Genomic DNA, 20,210 nt, shown 5'->3' with positions numbered 1-20,210 from the left:
CTCTCCAATATCCCTTGTACAGTCCCCTACACAATACCCCAGTGTCCATCAGTCCCATACACATGGTCCAAATTCCCCAACACAGTTCCACAGCACATTCCTGCACATTCCCCACAGAGACCGTGGGCGCAGTCTGATCCACATCCCTCATCTCTCAGACATTCCTACACCATCGGCCAGCTCTCCTTTACTTGAGTGGGCTCTGTGACACTAAAAGCTGCCATTGACAGTTCCCCCGCGACATCTCCGTGTGCTTGCATGCTTGGGGGGGGTTGGGTGCACACTGCAGGAGCCTACACATAGAGCAAATGGAATCGCGCCTGAAGAATTCCAAAGATTTTTTTTTTTTTTAAAAAGCGTGCGGTTTAAAATAAAACTTTGCTCCTGATGCCGAGCGGGTGCCTGGTTTGAGAAAACCTGCTTCAGCTTGGCACTTCACTCCTTGCCCCGAAAACCCCCTCCACCCTGCGCCCCCTCCTCCCCCTCAGGTCAGACTCTCTTGCCCTCTCAAGGGGGGAGCTAAAATATGGAGGGGCCACCCCACTCCACCAGGTACTGCACTTTGTTGTCCAGGGTGAGTCTGCGGGCCAGGATACGGACCGTCTCCCCCCGCGCCAGTCTGCCCATCGCCCCGAAGTAGCTGTTGACGGATGAGCGCAGGTAGGAGAGCGGCAGGTCGTCGTCGCTGGAGTCGCACTGCGACCGGGCCTCCATCGGGATGTCCGAGCCATCTTCCTCTTCCTCTTCTTCTTCCTCCTCCTCCTCCTCCTCATCATCCTCCTCCTCCTCCTCTTCCCCCTCGTCCTCCTGCTCCGTCTCTGCAGGGTCGCCCGGCCTCTCATCGGCCCCGTCGTCGCAGTCCAACAGCCGGTTGCCGATGCCCGCAGCCTTGGCCTGAGTGCCCGAGTTCTCGCTGAGGGCAAAACAAGGTCAGATGGTCATAGAGGCCTACAGCCCATGAATAGGCCCATCGGGCCTGTCCCAGTCAAAAGAAACAAGCATCTAACTATTCCAATCCCATTTTCCAACACTTGGCTCATAGTTTAGTCTATCTTGGCACCACAAGTGCACATCTGAACACTTCCTCAAATTCATGAGGGTTTCTCCCTCTACTACCCTTACAGGCAGCGAATTCCAGATTCCCATCCCACCTGGAGTGAAAGTTTTCCTCATCTCCCCTCTAAGCCTCCTGCCCCTTACTGGAATTCTGTGCCTCCTTAGTAATTACCTCAGCCAAGGGGAAATGCTCCTTCCTGTCTGGGCCCCTCAATTTTGTACATTTCAATTCCATCCCCCTTGAGTCTCCTCTGCTCCAAGGAAGACAACCCCAGTCTACCCAATCTCTCTCCATCATTCAAATTCTCCAGGCAGGCTAAGATCCTGGGGAATGGGGAAGGGGGTGGAGGTTAGTCAATCAGCACAGAGATAGTATTGCAATACCCCCTGTTGGAGGAAGAGATGACAACTTCAAAGTAAGGTCACGAGACTAAAAATCCAAAGACCTAGGCTTCATGGGAGAATTATCAGTTCAAATCCTAACACAGCTGCCTGTGGTGGATTTCAATTAAATATTGACAAACTTTTGACTATTAAAAACTAGTCTGAGCGATAGTGACCACAAAACAACTATCAGTTGTTGCAAAAATCTGTCTAGTTTGCTCACGTCCATCAGGGAAGGAAATCTGCCACTTTAACCAGTCTGACCTAAATGTAACGGCACGGTGGCTCAGTGATTAGCACTGCTGCCTCACAGCACCAGAGACCGGGTATGATTCCAGCCTCGGGCGAACGTCTGTGTGAAGTTTGCATATTGCCCCCTGCTAGTGTCTGTGTGGGTTTACTCCGGGTGCTCCAGTTTCCTCCCACAGTCCAAAAATATGTGGGTTAGGTGGATTGGCCATGTTAAACTGCCCAAGGACGTGCAGGCTAGGTGGGTTATCCGTGGGAAAGGCAGGGTTACAGGGATATGGTGGGGTCTGGGTGGAATTCTCTTTGGAGGGTTGGTGTAGACTAGATGGGCTGAATGGCCTGCTCCTACATTGTAAGGATTCTATGTGACTCCAGATCCACAGGAAGATGGTCGAGCTAACCCTGCTAATAGCCTAGCAAGCCATTCAGTTCAAGGACAATTAGGGACAGGCATCATCACACTAATGTCCACATCCCACGATAAACGATAATATATTTTATATGAGATGTACACACATCTATGTAGCAGATTGAACGTTACTGCTTAATGTAACTGTGTTCTAAGATAGGCAGAGATGGTAGTACACTATATACATACTGCTGTATGCCGAGATTTATTTTTATCGTGAACTCAGCAGGGGGGATTCAAGAGAATATCAAGTTTCCAAGGGAACGATTTATACTGAATGAGAAACAAGCACTGATTGGTTGGCGAGTGGACTTTTATTGGTTGAGATCTTATCCCCAAGGCTTTTCCTCAAATTAGAACCAAGGCATCAGCAAAGTGAATGTGTCCATGGATAGTGCCACTTCCAACTGAACAGAAACTTGGGGGACAACATTTATTTGGGTCATGGCACAAGGCAACACCTCAACCAATGACGGTCAAGTTGCCAACTGGCACCCTTTCCTTGTGCTGTATAAATTGTTGTTCCTTCAAAATATGGTCCTCTTGTATCTGTCTTGATAAAGAGGAAAAGTTATCGCAGCATGTTTCTCGTTACAACGATATACAGCAGCGTTGTAACTTGTAAGTCAGTGTGTTGTGCATTATACACAGTAGAGTTACACAAGGTGGGAAGAATTACTTAAATGGAGTAGGCCAGGAACTGGAGGCAGTTCAGAGGCGGTTTACTGGATAGATAGCTGGAATTAGCGGACTAGGACGATAGATTATGGGCTTATTTCCACTGGAGTTTAGAACATTGAGGGCTAACTTGATTGAAGGTCCTGAATGTTTTTGAGAAGGTGGCTGTGGAGAGGATATCTCCCTCTTGTGGGCGAATCCAGATCTAGGCAGCACTGTTTTGAAATTAGGGATCACACTTTCAGGATACAGCGGAGAATTTTCTTCTCTCGGGGGGGGTGATGTGCAACTTTGGAACTCTCTGCCTCAAAAGGTGGTGGTGTCATTGAATATTTTTAAAGACAGAGGTAGATAGATTCTTAGGTAGGGGAATCAAAGATTAAAATGGAGGAGATGGGAACTTGGGATTCAAAACACAAACAGATCAGCTATGATATCATTGACTGGGGGGAGTAAGCTCAAGGAGCTGAATGATCGACTCCTGTTCCTATTTTGTACATTTGTTATATCACAGCATACTATGTAACATCTACATGAGTGGTATGCCCATTAATCACACTTTGGGCTATATAACTCAAAAGCATGTTATATAATGTACACACACCCTTGAACAAAAAGTATGTTTAAATAACATATACAGGTGGGTTGCATAGGTTACATATAGACCACCTGTAACACACAGTCTTAAACATACACAGGAGTTTTACAAATTTGCAACATAGTGTGCTCTATTGTGATTACAGGAGTGTTATATCCTTGTGACATACAGTGTGTGATATAAACTATAGGCAGATGCACTGTAACACACAGTGTGCTTACTTAATACATATAGGAGGGTTATAGCCCTGTAACTCCCATGACATTATACAGATAGAAACAACTTGGAACTCTATGCATGGGGAGAATTGAGGCAGAGAGTACGCAAGGGACAGTATTGATTGAGATTAAATTGATTATTGTTTGGAGCATGGGAGGATGCTGAAACAGGGTGAGATTGATGAACATGGGGGTTAGTCCTAGACTGCCTGTGTTGGTCTGAATGGCTTCCTTCAGTGAGCAGGTCTCCCTCCAATGGCTCTTTGGCTGGTGAAGGGCTCCTGATTTGAGCTGTTCTGGGGGGAGGTGGTAAAGAGGGAAGGGGTCTGTGGAACATCAACAAGGGTTCCTTACCCATACTCGAAGGACGAGGATGAGGACGAGGACTCCAGACTGCGGACTGCGTTCGAAGATGGCTGAATCGATGCGTACATCATCTTTGGAGGTGTCCTACCGAAAGACAGAGAGAGAGAGAGAAAAAGAGAGAAGGGCAAAAAGATCATCAAGTCCTCTTACGGCAATCGCAAGTGTCATATTTGCACATGGGATGCTGTGCCTGAAATGGCTAGTAGCATTGCCTTGATGGGCCAAATTGCCTCCTTCTCTGTCTCATTCCCAGTACTAATTTTCAGAAGTGAATTATGGGCATAGCTGAAGAGGACAGCATTTGCAAGGTTATGGGGAAGGAGAGAGCGAGCAGTGGGGCTGAGTGGTTCATTCTTCCAAGGAGCGAGCACCGTTAGGATGGGTGAAATGGATCCGATATCGTGTGACATTTACTCTGTTGCTCTGTCTGCCACGAGGCAGGGAAAACTCAGAAACAACGCCATGGGGTATCGCACTGAGAGTGTGGGTGAGGCCACAAGTGCCTCTGACTATGCAGCACTCCCCCAGGTACTGCACTGGCGTGTCGGCCTTGAATCACATGTTCACATCCTGGGGTGGGACTCGATGCCCTCTTGGATTGGAGGGGAGAGTCCTTCCACTGAGCCATGCAAGGTGGGATAAAAGATACAGAAGCAAACAGGGTGCTGGACGGGAAGAGGAGACAGGAAAGAGGTGGCGCACACACAGAAGACAAATCAAAGAAAATGCATCCCATTGTGTAGGAGAGATAATATTCTACCACACAGCCAGCCCACAACTCCCTACAGCCAGCGCAAGGCTAGTTCATTCCACTATTTCGACTTACAGAACCAAGGGTCATGGTCCAGGGAGACAGGGTAGGCCACTGAGGACCGAGACGAGGAGAAATGTCTTCACCCAGAGAGTGGGGAGCCTGTGGAATTCTCTATCACAGAAAGCAGTGAGGCCAAAACACTCAATGTTTTCAAGGAGGAGTTGGATATAGTTCTTAGGGCTAAAGGGATCAAAGAGGAATGGGGAAGAAAGCGGGATCAGGGGACGGAGTCGGATGATCAGCCTTGAAGGGCCGAATGGCCTACTCGGGCTCCTGTTTTCTGTCATCTAATCACATCGGGGCGAATCAGGATTGGTGTTCGATCCAAACCGAGCTCACAATGCCCGCAAACTAGGATATCCCAGACAGTCCCTTGCCCTGTACCACACCACCCACCCTCTGATTCCCACACCAGCCCACCCTCACCACCGGCCTGCCGGTTTCCTCACACACGGCCGGAACCAATCCCGCAGCAACTACTCTGAAGCACAGTCCTCCCCGCTGTGGCCCAGCCAAAAATTATCTACCTGCGATCACTAAAAGCAGATTACCAACTCACCCACCTTACTGTTGCTCACGGGAGTCTGCTCTATACAAATATCACCCTCACGACTTGGACCCTGCAGTTTGTGGGCAGGCTCTGGGGAGTTACTTACCCTTGAGTTCCCAGCTGCTGTCGTCACTATATTTATAATGTGGTTCAGTTCAGTTACTGTGATTAATAGTGACCACCATGATCTTTACAATTGGAGAATTCAGCGTCAGATAGGCCACTGCAGATCAATCCAGGGAAAGCTTAGATTCAGTCTTGCTGGTGATGGTCATTGCTTGGTACAAATGTATTCGCTTACAGGTAGTCAGCATCACTGGTTAGCATTTACCTTCCACCTCTAGTTTCCCTTGAGAAGGTGGTGGTGAGTTACCTTCTTGAGCTGCTGTGTATATGTCCTTTGGCACTGTGGTTTAGGGAGGGATTTCTACGATTTTGACCCAGTAACACTGATGGAATGGCAATATATTTCCAAGTCAGGATGGTGAGTGGTTTGGAGGGGAACTCGAAGGGGAACACGTATCTGCTGCCCTTGCTCTAGGTGGAAGTGGTCGTGGGTTCAGAAAATGCTGGCTGAGGATCTTTGGTGAATTTCTGCAGTGTATCTTGTAGATGGTGCACACTGCTGCTACTGAGTGGTGGTGGAGGGAGTGGATGTTTGTGAATGTGGTGCCAATCAAGTGGGCTGCTTTTTCCTGGATGGTGTCAAACTTGAGTGTTGTTGGAGCTGCACCCATCCAGGCAAGTGGGGAGTAATCCATCACACTCTGGAAATGTGCCTGTGGATTATGGATAGGTTTTGGGGAGTCAGGAGGTGAGTTAATTACTGCAGAACTCCCAGCTCTGACCTGTCCCTGTACAGTGTTTAAATGGTAAGTCCACTTCTGGTCAATGAAAACCCCCAGCATATTGACAGTGGGGGATTCAGTGATGGTGACGTCACTGAATGTCAAGGGGGTAATGATTAGATTGTCTTTTACTGGAGATGGTCATTGCTTGGCAGATATGTCACTTGCCATTGATAGCTCCAGCTGGATATTGTCCAGATCTTGCTGCATTTGAACAATGGGCTGCTTCAGTATCTGAGGAGTCATGAAGGGTACTGAACATCGAGCAATCATTGGCAAACATCCCCAGTTCTGATCTTATGATGGAGAGAAGGTCATAGATGAAGCAGCTGAAGATGGTTGGGTCTAGGACACTCCCCTGAGGAACTCCAGCAGCCATGTCCTGTTCAATGTCAATGTCAGACCTCATGGCTCTTTTGCACCATTCCAAAGAGCCCCGTGTCTCTCACAATCTATGCACATTGGCTTCTAACCGTGCTCCCTCATTATGCAACCTGCAGCGCACAAAGCCCCTTGACCAAAACTGAACAGGGTGAGGATAAACGCCCAGAGGGGGTGGACGATTCCTCAATCTGTCTCTCCCTGACTGGACTGTGCACCTACCTCTCGGTACTCTCCCTGATGGGACACATGTTGGCACTGCCTCGGCAGCCTTGGTAAGACTGGTTGGGGCTGTAGGGGTTCGTGACGACGTTCTGCAGGCATAAAGAACATTGATTGTCAAGTTGAAGTAGGCACCTCGCACCCTGATCCCCGACAGCCTCCCAAACCCCACCCTCTGACAGCGAGCAAACACACACACACACACACACACTATGGTGGCTGGAGGAGTCCAAACTGTGCTCAACCTTCAGCGACTCACACTCCCACCACAGCACACGTCGGTCAATTGCACAAACATGATGCCAATTCCCAGAAAGTGAGTGAACACGGAAAACCGCATCCCGAATGGACAGGGAGGGAAACCTGGAATGCCCTCCTGTCCATGGGTGTCGAGGGGTTACTTCTTCACAGAATCCCTACAGTGCGGAAGCAGGCCACTCGGCCCATCGGGTCCATAGCAATCCCCTGAGCTACCTCGCCCTCTCTCTATTTACCACATGGACTACAGCAGGTCAAGGCGGCAGCTCACCACCACCTTCTTCAAGGGCAACTACAAATGGACACTCAAGTGGTGGAGGTGGTGGCAGCGATGGTAGAGGTGGAGGTGTTGGAGGTAATGGTGCTAATCTGCTGCCCCTGCCCTTGGATGGGAGAGGTGGAGGCAGTACCTGATTCCACTCTCGAATATATTGCCTCAGGAGTCTACCTCGGACACTGGTGCGACCAGACTGCCCCGCCTCGCCATCTTTGGCGGGCACGCACGCACAGACACACACTCCCTCCCTCTCTCTGGCAGCTTACCTGGCTGATGGCTTTCTGCAGTAGGCGCCGTGCCTGCCTGGTCTTTAGTTCGTACAGGTCCTGGGACTCCCTGTGGGGAGGACGCCTCTTGGCCTTCACCTTCTTCACTCCCTCGAGCTCGGACCTGGATACGAGCAACACCAAACTTTTTCAGCGTCCCACCTTCCCGAGTAACAGCACGTAACCTGGGGTGGGGGCATGGGCACAGTGCAGCGGCACCAGGCTCCCCGTGACCCTCAGCCTCGACTCTCAGCTACAACTTTGGCTTCGTGAAGAACAGCAGGGTCAGGGCGGCTGACTGGCTTCCAACTTTACGTCCCTTCACCATTAACCCAACGTGCTCACTTCAGGGGAATTGCTGTTGAAAAGGTGGGGTTAGCTTGAACTGCCGCAGTCCACGTGCTGTGGGTTGACCCACAATGCCCTGAGGGAGGGAATTCCAGGATTTTGACCCAGTGGCAGTGAAGGAACAGCAATGTATTTCGAAGTCAGGATGGTGAGTGGCCTGGAGGGGAACTTGCAGGTCGTGGTCCCATGTACCTGCTGCCCTCGTCCTTCTAGATGGAGATTGTCATGGGCTGTATATGGTCACATATGGTGACAATGTAAATAACAGACTGAATTAACAGGTCGTTTTCCCCATGAACAAATCCTGTGTCAGACTGTGATCGATTCAATTACTTTCAGCCCCTCAGGTTTGTACCATTAGGTAGGGGAAATGTTCCAGAATTAAAGTGTGTAACTGGAGCTCAGATACAAATCAGCCATGGGTAGGAGGCTCTTATGATGCTGTGGTAGTGTCCCCACCTTTAGGCTGGGAGGCCTAAGTTCGAATCCCACCTACTCCAGATGTGCGTCATAACTAGGGCCTCATGGTGCGGTGGTAGCGTCGCTGCCTCTGAGCCAGGATTTCCAACATTTCACCTGCACCAGAGGCGCATAATAATATTTCTGATCAGGTCGATTATAAAATATGCACAAATCAGCTACAAGCAGACGACCTGCAGGTGCTGGGAATATAGTTCGGACAGGGCTGGGGCATGTGCAAAATCTGCGGAGGAGCATATCATCAAGGAAAGGCAGAACTGGTCTTCAGGAGGCATTGCTCCCTCTCAATTGAGTGTAAAAATCTGTTATTCAGATGTGAGGCACTCTCTCTCTCTCTCTCTCGTTGTACATGGCGCAGGTCTGGCCCATTCCCCGAATCTGCACTGTTTCAGTCACCCGAGCTAACCTCCACTTCATCTGGAGGTCTAAGATGGATCATATCTGCAGGGACTCCATGTACAAAACTCTGAACTCGGGGGGTGGGGATGCTGGAGGTGGAATTGCAAGTGATGGCTACCTTAGTGTTTTGCGCAATGAGGGTCACCACACACAAAGTGTCACTACATACTGAGGTTCGAAATGCCCCTGGCGACCATCGACTCGGTGAAAGATGCTCTCTGGTCTGCCCGAAACGTGTTGGTTTTCCATAGCAAGGAGTTGGCCCCTGACCGAGTGTTGCAGACTGGCACGTTCCAAGGTGCAGGACTAGGTGCTGAGGGACGCACTAAAGCTTGGGGCAGCTGCCATGGTCTGAGGTCTTTCTGCAATACTATACAGAGGGGCTGTTAATGTATACAACCCCTTGCACCTTGTATTGGAACGTACATCATTTCTGATCGTTTGGTACATGTTCCAAATTTGCATTTGGCTTTGGGCACCCCAGAGGCCAAAGTGCTCAATGGAGAAATTGTATTTTTCATTCCATCTTCTACAATACCTGACTCCAATTGTGACTTGCTTGGAAATAATTACTCAATGAAGTATATTTTGGCAATAACATGAAGCTGGAATAATTAAACAAGGGTGTCAATCTTCAAAACGGATCAATGTGGATTTGGAGAGCAATTTTCTACACAAAGCTCTTGTCATACAGAATTAGCATTACCCCAGTATACAGCCATTGTAGACAACAAGGTGCAGGGCTGGATGAACACAGCAGGCCAAGCAGCATCATAGGAGCAGAGAGGCCCTGCACCCTGCACCTTGTTGTCTCGGATTCTCCAGCATCTGCAGTTCCTACTATCTCTACAGCCATTGTATTTCAGCATAAACACTGTCAGTGGGGGGTGCCGTTCTGCAGCGTCACCTCACTGGCCTGGCCAAGACTGACCTTTTGGGAGAGAGGTTGGCAGAGGTCTCCATCAGCTGGTTTGCAATCTCACACAGGGTATCAGCGGGCGGGGGCTGAGGTGGCGTCCGCTCCTGTAGACCAAAGATACACTTCTTCTTCTTGATCTCCTTCCCGGACACAAATCTGGAGAGTGAGAGAGATGGAGTGAGTTGTACAAAAGTAAAAGACAGTTTGACACATACATACAAACACACACACACACATGCAGAAGAGGAGATAGAATAAGACAAGAGGTGGGGAATGGGGGGCCATGGTGAAAAGAGAGACAGAGAGTAACAGAAAGGCTGGAGAGAGAGAGACAGCAAAATGAGACGGAGGGAGACGGAGAAAAAGGAGATAGAGACAGAGAAAGGGACAAAGGAGTCACAGAAACACGCAGCACTGAAACAGATCCTTCGGTGCAACCATAATCCCAAACTAAATTAGTCCCACCTGCCTGCTCCTGGCCCATATCCCTCCAAACATTTCTTATTCATGTACCTATCCAAATATCTTTTAAACATTGTAACTGTACTTGCATCCACCACTTCCTCTGGAAGTTTAATCCACACATGAACCAAACTCTGCAAAAAAAGTTGCCCATCATGTCTTTTTTAAATCTTTCTCCTCTCACCTTAAAAATGTGCCCCATAGTCTTGAAATCCCCAACCATATGGGAAAAGACACGTGCCATTCACCTTATCTATACATCTCATGATTTTTAAACCTCTACAAGGTCACTCCTCAACCCCCTACATTCCAGTGAAAGAAGTCCCATCCTTTCTAGCCTCTTCTTATAACACAAACCTTCCACTCCTGGCAACATCCTTATAAAACTTTTCTAAACCCTCTCCAGCTTTATAATATCCTTCCTATAACAGGGAGACCAGAACTGGACACAGTGCTCCAGAAGAGGCCTCACCAACGTACTGTACAATCCTAAATGTCCTAACTCCTATACTCAAAGGTCTCAGCATTGAAGGCAAACATGCTAAATGTCCTCTTAACTACCCTGTGTACATGTGCCACAAACTTCAAAGAATTATGTATCTGAACCTCTAGGCCTCTGTTTTACAACCACTACCCAAGGCCCTGCTTTTAATTGAAGCCTGCTCTTGTTTGTTTTACCAAAATGCAATACCTTGCAATTATCCAAATTAAACTCCATCTGCCGCTCCTCAGCCTATTAACCCAATCAATCAAGATCTCTGTGATCTTGGATAACTGTCCAATATACCTTTAATTTTGTTGTCTCTGCAAACTTACTAATCATGCCTTCTATACTCTCATTTAAATCATTGATATAAATGTCAAAAAAAAAGTGGACCCAGCACCAATCCCTGTGGAACACAACTGGTCATAGGCCTCCAGTCCGAAAAACAACCCCCCACCATTACTCTCCATCTCCTGCCAATTTTGTATCCAACTGATAAGCTCACTCTGAATCCCTTGTGACCTAATTTTACTAATTAGTCTACCGAGCGGAACCTTGTCAAAGGCTTCACTAGAGTCCAAGTATACAATGTCTACCACTCTGCACTCAATCTTTTTGGATACTTCCTCAAAAAACTCAACCAAGTTTGAGAGACATGATTTTCCTCACACAAATCCATGCTGACTATCCCCAATCCTTCCTTGGTCTCCAAATGCATATAAATCCTAGCGTTCAGAATCACTTCCAACAACGTACCCACCACCAAAGTCAGACTCACAGATCTCTAGTTGCCAGGCTTCTCCTTACGTCCCTTCTTAAACAAAGGCACAACATTAGCCACTCTCCAGCTATTTGGCACCTCACCCGTAATTATAGATGATAGAAATACTTCTGAAAGAGGAGTCGCAATTTCCTCCCTGACTTCCCACATTGTCCTGGGATACACTGGATCAGGTCATGGAGATTTATCCACCTTTATATTTTCTAAGACCTCCAGCACTTCCTCTTCTATGAAGTATCAATATGTAATTCCCTACAGTCTCTAGCTTCCATCTTTTTCTCCACAGTTAAGAAGCCGGCGTGAAATATTCATTTAATATCTTCCCCATCTCCTGAGGTTCAACACAAAGGAGATGTTTAAGGGGCCCTACTCTCCCCGACATTGCTCTCTTACTTTTAATGTACTTGTAGAATCTCTTTGGATTATCCTTAACCTTATCTGCCAATGCTATCTCATATCCCCTCTTTGCCTTCCTGAGTTCGCTCTTAAGAATGCCCCTACACTCTTCATACACTTCAAGAGATTCACTTGAACCTAGTTGTTTATGTCTAATACATGACTTTTTTTTATTCTTGACTAGAACCACCTTTATTCATCTATTGTTCCCCAATTTTACCAGCCTTACCTTTCACCCTAACAGGAACATAATGAATCTGAACTCTTGTCATCACACTTTTGAAAGCCTCCCACTTGTCAGTTGTCCCTTTACCTGTGAACAGTCTACTCTAATCAACTTTTAAAGGATTCTGTCTCATGATTAAAAATTTTCTTTACTCTGACTAAAACCTTTAATTTTTAAGGAAGGTTTATCCTTTTCCATGAACGTTTTAAAACAATAGAATTATGCTCACGGGACCCAAAGTTTTCCCCTACTATCACCTCAGTCACTTGCCGTATGTCCCAAATGAGATAGCGAGGGCGTGCACAAGAGACAGAGAAACCAGTCAAAGCAAACACACAGAGAGACAGAGAGAGAGAGAAAGAAAAAGAGAGAGAGAGAGAGAGAGAGAGAGAGAGAGAGAGAGAGAGAGAGAGAGAGAGAGCAAGAGGGGGAGACAGCGAGCGAGAGACAAATGAAGAAAATAGAGAAAGAGACATGATGATAGAGAGAGAAAGAGACAAGGGAGATAAAGAGAGACAGAAAGGAGGAGATTGAGAGAAAGAGAGGAGATAGAGGGAGGAAAAAGATAGACAGAGACTGATGAAGGAGAAAGAGACAGATAGACAAAGAGACAAACAAAGGACACACAGAAAGTGAGACAGGGGTATCGATGCGTGCGCATCAGAGAGATAGTGAGCGAGAGTGCGAGAGTGACAGAGAGAAGATAGAGAAATAACGGAGGACAAAAAAGAAGAGTGGGGGCGAGGGGGTGCAATGATGGGTAAGTAAGAGAAAAAGGAAGCCACTCCTCCAGCAAAGACACACACCCACTCCCCCACACACAAAGGAAGTGCCTGTGTGAGGATTTAGTCTGCATTACAATGCAGCAATGGTTGGACAAGACAGGCAAGTGGGCTCTCCCAAGTAAGGCAGGGGTGAGGAAGAATTCTTTCCCGAAGAGAGCAGTGGCATTACATAGATTCAACGTGGAGTGAGAGGTTTTTGTTCTGCAAGGGAGTCAAAGGTAATGCAGACAGGCAGGAAAACAAAGTTAACATCACAATCAGATCACTCACAATCTGATCAGATAGCAGAGCAAACTCAAGGGGCCAAATAGCCTGCTGAATGTTCTATGCTGCTACTCCGATATTTTAGGATCTCACAGAGAAGTAAATCATGGACTAGGAGGCTGACGTTCCCAGTGCAATGCCGGCAATACCAGACCAGAATACATTTCAGGAGCGGAACTCACAAATGCCAAGGTTGCTGAAGACTTGGAAAGGACCAGTCATTTACCTGCTCCTGTGGCTGTTCAGGGCGTTGAGGATCTGCTTGTAGCGTTCAGACTGGGAGGCACCGGAGAGCTGGCAAACAGGAGACAACATGTGAGGTTAAACAGGATGTAGAGTGCAAAGTGGGGCTCCTAAATCATGCTGGCAGAATTCACACCAAGACAGAGAGAAAGACAGAGAGCGAACGAGCAAAAGAGAAAGCGAGCGAGCGAGCAAATTGCATTTTAATTCAACAGAACTCTGGAATTGAGTGTCTAATGATAACCATGAATCCACTGTCAATTGTCAAAAAGCCCATCTGGTTCACTAATGTCCTTTAGGGAAGGAAACTGCCATCCTTACCTGGTCTGGCCTACATGTGACTCCTGACTGTCAGCAATGTGGGTGACTCATAACTGCCCTCTGGGCAATTAGGGATGGGCAATAAATGCTGGCCCAGCCACTGACACTCTCATCCCATGAATGAACAAAAATAATTCTCCATTTACTCCCGTTACACCTTCATTTCCCTGTCTGACAATAATCTGCAGAGGGTACTGTCAGATATTCGGATAAGGTCCTGTCACAGGGGGCTATTCAAACCAAAGACGGTGGCCCAGGATTTTGGAGGGGGCTGTGGGAAGGGATGTTGAAGTGTGGTGGCCGTGACATTGGGCCGGTAACACTGAGGTCACGGGTTCAGATGCCAAACCTGCCGAACACTGGGATTTATTTATCCATCACCAGACCTGGGTGAAAGAGGAGGCCCCTGGCATCAGCGACGCTGCAACGAGTTGGACTCGGCACCACCCCAGCCCGGAGTCTCCAGCAAGTGAGGAGCAGGGCCTAGGCTGACTCCCCTGGCCCGGACTCGCAGGCCGCGCCGAGGCTCCAGGTCTGTGGGTAGGCCCAGCCGCCTGAGGGAGCGGTAGCGCCAGCAAAAGGGGCGGTGGAGGGCCTTCGTGCCCAGTGGCAGCATCTGGAGGGGGACTGGAGAGACGGAACCCGCGCACCCCCAGACCCATGGCTCCTGCTCAAACATGGCGGAGGCCTGTAACCAAGGCCCTACAGACCATAACTGAGACTCCAAAGCCTATATCAGAGAGCCCAGCCAATGTCAAGCAGCAACTGGAGGAGCAGCGGAAGACGAACAAGAGGAGAGAGAAAGATGAACTCTATTACAGCAAAATCTCGCATTACGGTGTTACAAGATGGCACCGGAGTATGGCGACACTTTGCGTGTAATGAAACACTTTGCATTGTTTTTTTTTTTAAATGCACGAGACAATAAACCTAAACCTAAACCTAAATCCTTTCCCGGGGATGCAAGGATCACAAGCAAGGCTGTCTGTTGCTACCCATCCCAGTCACATGAGGCCAGCCCAGGTAAGGACAGCAGATTTCTGACCCGAAAGACAAGAGGCAGCGGGGTGTGCATGGAAGAACAAGCAGAGAATTCCGAGGATCGAGGTCACCATGGCGGTGGCCAGCTTTCAAATTCTAGACTTGATCCATCCAATTTACAGTGTGCTCGCTGCCCAGTCCACAACCTCATCCACAGAACGTCAGTCTGGATCTCTGCCACCATCTCCCCAGTTTCCACTTTGCACATCGGAAAACTGACCGGGATTGGAGGACAGCAGCTGGAATTTTACCCAACCTGATACGGACTTAAATACGATCCCACGGAATTCTCACCTTGAAAGTAAAAGTGATGACAGCAATCCACACCTCCCCCCACCCCCCCAGGAAAAAAAGTCTGGCAGCAGGAGAAAGGAAGGTTCTGAAAAAAAAAATCAGAAGAACGATGATTTTAGTCTCCAATTCCCACCACAATCAATGCAATTGTACAGGGCCTTGGTGAAACCACGTCAGAGGAAGGGATGTTCCGGCCGTGGAGGGACAGCAAATGTGGTTTACCAGACTGAATCCTGGGATGGCAGCACTGACGTAGGAAGAGAGGCTGGATTGGTCAGGTCTATATTTACTAGAATTTAGATGAATGAGGTGGGGATCTTGTCGACATCTATAACATTCTAACAGGACTATACAGGGTCAGTGCAGGAATGAAGTTCCCAATGCAGAAGTCCAGAACCAGGGGATCACAGTGTAAGGATAAGGTAGGCTATTGACGACTGAGATGAGGATAAACATCTTCACCCAGAGAGTGTGGGGAGCCTGTGAAATTCCCTGCTGCAGAGTGGTCGAAGCCAAAACACTATGTTTTCAAGGAGGAGTTAGATATAGCTCTTGGGTCTAAACAGATTAAAGGAAATGGGGAGAAAACAGGAAGAAGGTGCAGAGGTGGATGATCAGCCATGACAGTCATCAATGGCCTTGAAAGACCAAATGGCTAACTTCTATTCCTAACACGAATGTGTACATGCACCCCCCCATACTCCTCGGCCTCCTATCACAATCGCCATGTGATGCTGGGACAATCAGGAAGGTGTCGATCGTGCGCCCATCTCTCTCTACCCACTTCACCCACTAACCCCCAAAGTGCCGTCACACACATACCTCACCAACCAGCAGGTTGTCCCAGTTTTCATTGGCAAACGCCAGGATCTCTCGCTCAAAGTCAAAGTACTTCTTCCGGCAGCAGGTGCTCAGGTGGTACAGGATCAGATGTGCAATGTCGACCCTGAAAACCATGCAGAGTTTTAACTTGCGGTCCAAAGCCAAAAAAAACTAACCCCTCCATAGCCCTTCCCCCATCTACCCTGATCGAACCAAAGTTACATGAAACCCTTCCACGGAGATTCCTGGGACAGCAGAGATGAGGGTATTTGGGCCGTGGAGGATGCCGGAGAGGCTTGCAGGTGTATGTGTGCGTATATCACACCAAAAACACAGGTACTAAGGATCGTTAAGGTTACAGGGATAGTGCAGGAAGGTGGAATTGAGGTAGAAGATCAGCCATGAGCCAGTTTAATGTTGGAACAGCCTTAATGGGCCGAATGGACTACTCCAGCTCTTATTTTCTATGAAACTGGGTGAGCTACATATCCCAGGATTGGCTGCATCTCCCGCAACATTCCTTCTTTTTGCTTTCACTTGCATTGTGTCCGATTCTAGTTTCTGTCTGGTCCCATTGCTGTCCCACAGTCTTCCTCCATCTGATAGAAAGGTCTGTACTCACCCAGGGACCGATACCACTGGCTGCAAGTACAGACCAAATGGTCTGTTGGAAGACCAGACAGCTCATCAGTGCCCAAGGCAGCAGCATAGCGAGGTTGCAGCATTGCCTTGAACCTAGCTCAGCTTTTGACTAATGGTGGCTCTTTTACCCATCATCCACGGCAGGAACGAAACCCCTCTATCCCTGGGACTGAGCCTTGGAAGCCTTCAGTCCCAGAGGGAGCACTTGCGCTGCCATTGTGGATGCTGGGTCAGGAGGTCCCCATTACAGAGAAAAGCCACTTCCTTCAGCCTGCCAACTCTCTCAGTGGCCCGTGACTGTGCTTCAACTCACAAACCAACGCAGTGTTTCGTTAGTCATTCTCACGTCCCCGTGGTTTTGCATGGTGCAACGAGGCCTGTTTGGGGTGGTCACTTAATGCCCCTTACGTGAGGGTGTTGGTTTTTGTTGTGGGTGGATAGGGCAGCATGTATTGCCATGAGCAGAAAGGTAAATAACGGGGCCCATAGTTTTAAAATAATTAGCGTGAAGAGTAGCGTGAAGAAATGTCAAGGGGCAGTGCATTCTCCAAGAGGGTGGTAGAGACCTCAGTGCCCAGAGGAGTGCTGAAAGCCATGTAGCATGTTACAATAAATCATTCGGATATGCACTTGCTGACCTCGAATGGAACCCAGACTGAAGCCTAATAACGCTAATGGCCTCAATTTGTGCCTCTGATTTTCAGAGTTTTTCAGCTTGTCCCAGGGTTCCAAGCTTGTCCCTAAGGTTCTCAGTTTCTCTTAAGATTTCAACACAGTAGTGTAACCAGTTAGCACAGTCATTCACAAGCTACGCTGTTACCGAAACCAATGTGTTCCGTTTATCCCCAACCACGCGAACTATCTAGAGTCCCCCACATTCCCTCATCCTTAGTCGGGAAGGTGTTGGCATTCTTGATGGCACAGCACAGGCAAAGGTACCACTGCCATTCTACAGAATGTCCAGTATCAGTTTGTAGCTGATCTCAGTTTGAGTGTCTCCTTTATTGTTTGAGTGAGGAGGGAGGGTTGGAGGAGTGGAGGAATGGTGGGGTTTTAAGGGGAATTGCTTGATCTCGATTACAAATCAGCCCGCTCGCAGCGGGGAGCATAGGCCTAGAGAGGGGACGGGGCCAGGTCCAGCAACCCTGGGGAATCGTTACCTCAGCCGGAGTCTCGGTGGGGAGGGCTCTTCACCTTTGCATGGAGTGGGATGGGGAGGGAATGGCAATAACTCCACAAGTGGAAGAACAATGGACAGTCAGGATACTCAAAGCTGCTCCTTTTGGGTTAGGTCAGCACAATACCTTGATTTCCACAGCATAGTTAAATTTAAAATTAAATCACTCCTCTACTTTCTAAATTCAAGATAGTTCAGCCCTGCTCGGTTTAACTCTCCTTGTCATTTAACCTTTGAAGTTCAAGTATTACGCTGATAAATCCAGACTGCAGTCCCACCATATCCTTCCCGAGGCGTGCTGTATAACTGGAGGGTACCGGGGGGTAACTGGGCTTTGCAGAGAGGGAGTTTCTAGTTAAGGACTTACCATTCCAGAGGCAGCCGTTTCACAAACTCTGCTCCACCTGTACAGACACAGCATACGAACAGGTAGAACCTACAAATTCAGCAGAAGGTCAAGTCAGTTTGAAACCATTATTGGGCACAGGGCACAAGACAATCATGTTTGTTAACACAGTATGGTGATAATATTCAATTGACAAGGACCTGAGATTGGTGGGGGGTGGGCAGGGTGATATTCACTGTGTCCAACCCCATGTTGTCCATGCCCTGGGAGTGACTGATAGGACAGAGTGGAGTGAGCTTTACTTTCAGATTCAAGGAAGGAGCTTCACTCTCTACCTAACCTCATGCCGTCCCTTTTCTGGATGCATTTGATGAGACAGAGACAGCTTTGATTTCAGCTTAAAAACAGTAGAGAGACTTTACCCTGCATCTACCCTGGTGCTGTCCCTTTTCCAGGATTATTTTATAGGGACAGCGTTGAGGGGGCTTAACTTTCAGTTTAAAAGAGTACAGATAGATTTGCTCTCAGTTTCAAAGTATAGAGTGAGCTTTATCCTGTATTTAAACCCACGTTGTCCCTGGGAGTGTTTGATAAGGACAGTGTAGAGAGGTCTTTACTCTGTATCTAACCCCGGTGTTCTGACTGCTCTGGGAGTACTTGATTGGAACAATATACAGAGTGCTTTACTCTGCGTCTAACCCCACGCTATCACTGCCCCCGGTGTGTTTGATGGGGACAGCGTACAGGAAGAATTAAAGATTCTGCCTTTGAATGCTGACTGGTTAGAAGGTTAGACCAGGTCAGAGGTCAGTTAGCTGTTGGTTTTATTAAAATTGAGAGACATCAGCCTGCAGCGCCCTTCCCCTCGCTCCAAATTACTCAGCCCCAGGGCAAGCCCAGCCTGTGAAATCTCACTCAAGTGTCGTCAGTGCAATAATGTTGGAAAGCTGGTAGTGAGTTTATATAAAGGGAAGCAGAACATGGTAACTTTCAGATCAGAAATTTAATCCAAACGTACAGACAACCTCATCTTATTGTTTCAAGCAAAATGATTACAGGTAGGACACCACGGAGCCTATTTTCTAATTTATTCCTACCACCTGTAACGCTGGACTTTTTATTTCTTTACTTTTCTAACCTTTCCCCCTTAAAAATTTGTGCTGAAGACCCACTGTATCCAAGACGGTGCCGTAAGTGGCGACTTTTAAACTTTTCACTGCACTCATCAGAGCACTTGTGACAATAAAGCTCATTCCAATTCCATTCAGTTCACACTTGAGTCAATGCGTCAGCCAAAAGACAGCAGGGTTTAACATCGATGAACTCTGACCTGGCGTCAATCTGGTTGTCCCAGCCAACTTTTTAAATCAGCTGAGCTGCCTCATTGACATCTGATTCGCTGGCTTGGGCCGTTTCAGCGGGTGAGTGTGGTTAAGGGCCAACCACGTAGCTGTGGCCGGGAGTCACGTGCAGGCCACAGGAGTTGGGGAGAGCGGGTTCGCTTTACTCGGAGAGTAGAGAGCCAGCTGCGTTTCTCTGACAACAATGCAGTGGCTTCGCAGCCACCCTCACCGAGACTAGACCAACAGGGCTGGGAGCCTCGGCTCCACTCTCTGAGCTTCCCCCTAAAGATATCCCCACCGCCCCTATATCGTTCTCTGGGGCAGGGGGTTCCACAGACCAGCAACTCTCAATATCAACCCCCTCCCATCCTCAGTGGGAGACGCCTTATCATTTCCTTCTCCACAACACTGTCCCTTAGTTGCCGTACCTCCCACAAAAAGGGGGCGGGGGGGAGGGGTGGGGGAAAGGGGGTGGGCGGCGCGTCCCTACGGCTTCCCACTTGTCTCGGGATCTTGTACGCTCTTGCTGCTCGGTAACAGGTCAGGAGCGGGCATGAAAGGATCCAACGACGCAGCATGTGACAGGTCCGGGGGAGGGGTGGGGGTGGGGTCAAAGGCGGGCACTGTAGGCGGGCTCAGGCCATCTCACCTGTCTCCGTAGAGTAGCGGCTTGGTCAGGCACTGGGTACAGGCCTCGTGGAACCAGTGCAGGCACCGGCAACACTGCAGCATCTTCAGATTCCACCTGGTGGAAGACAGGGGTTCGTAACTACACCGCATCCGTGGCCACGGCCTTTGGAACGCCCCGGCCAAGCGCCTCCCAACAGCAGTCACCCCATTAACGTAGAGAACGTAGCCCTCAC

At 48.5% G+C, this 20,210-nt stretch overlaps 1 protein-coding gene across 4 annotated transcripts in view; it reads right to left on the bottom strand.

Annotated features, from left to right (window-relative positions):
- Positions 1-6: 6 nt before the first annotated feature.
- LOC109923518 (PHD finger protein 1-like) overlaps positions 7-20,210 on the bottom strand; it is a 44,437-nt gene continuing 24,233 nt past the window's right edge. For all 4 annotated transcript variants that reach the window (XM_048616702.1, XM_048616701.1, XM_048616704.1 and 1 more), the window contains 9 exons: positions 19,997-20,092; positions 18,026-18,094; positions 15,840-15,963; positions 13,345-13,412; positions 9,733-9,876; positions 7,575-7,698; positions 6,774-6,865; positions 3,947-4,042; positions 7-913 (listed from right to left, as the gene is read on the bottom strand). In XM_048616702.1, the coding sequence (XP_048472659.1) occupies positions 520-913; positions 3,947-4,042; positions 6,774-6,865; positions 7,575-7,698; positions 9,733-9,876; positions 13,345-13,412; positions 15,840-15,963; positions 18,026-18,094; positions 19,997-20,092 (1,207 nt within the window). In that variant the 3' untranslated portion in view covers positions 7-519. The remainder of the gene's footprint in view (positions 914-3,946; positions 4,043-6,773; positions 6,866-7,574; positions 7,699-9,732; positions 9,877-13,344; positions 13,413-15,839; positions 15,964-18,025; positions 18,095-19,996; positions 20,093-20,210) is intronic.

The sequence above is a fragment of the Rhincodon typus genome, chromosome 35 (genome assembly GCF_021869965.1).
Source record: "Rhincodon typus isolate 14 chromosome 35, sRhiTyp1.1, whole genome shotgun sequence".
NCBI lineage: Eukaryota > Metazoa > Chordata > Chondrichthyes > Orectolobiformes > Rhincodontidae > Rhincodon > Rhincodon typus.
Note: the sequence above shows the minus strand (reverse complement) of the source record. Positions and strands in the feature narration are given on the sequence as shown.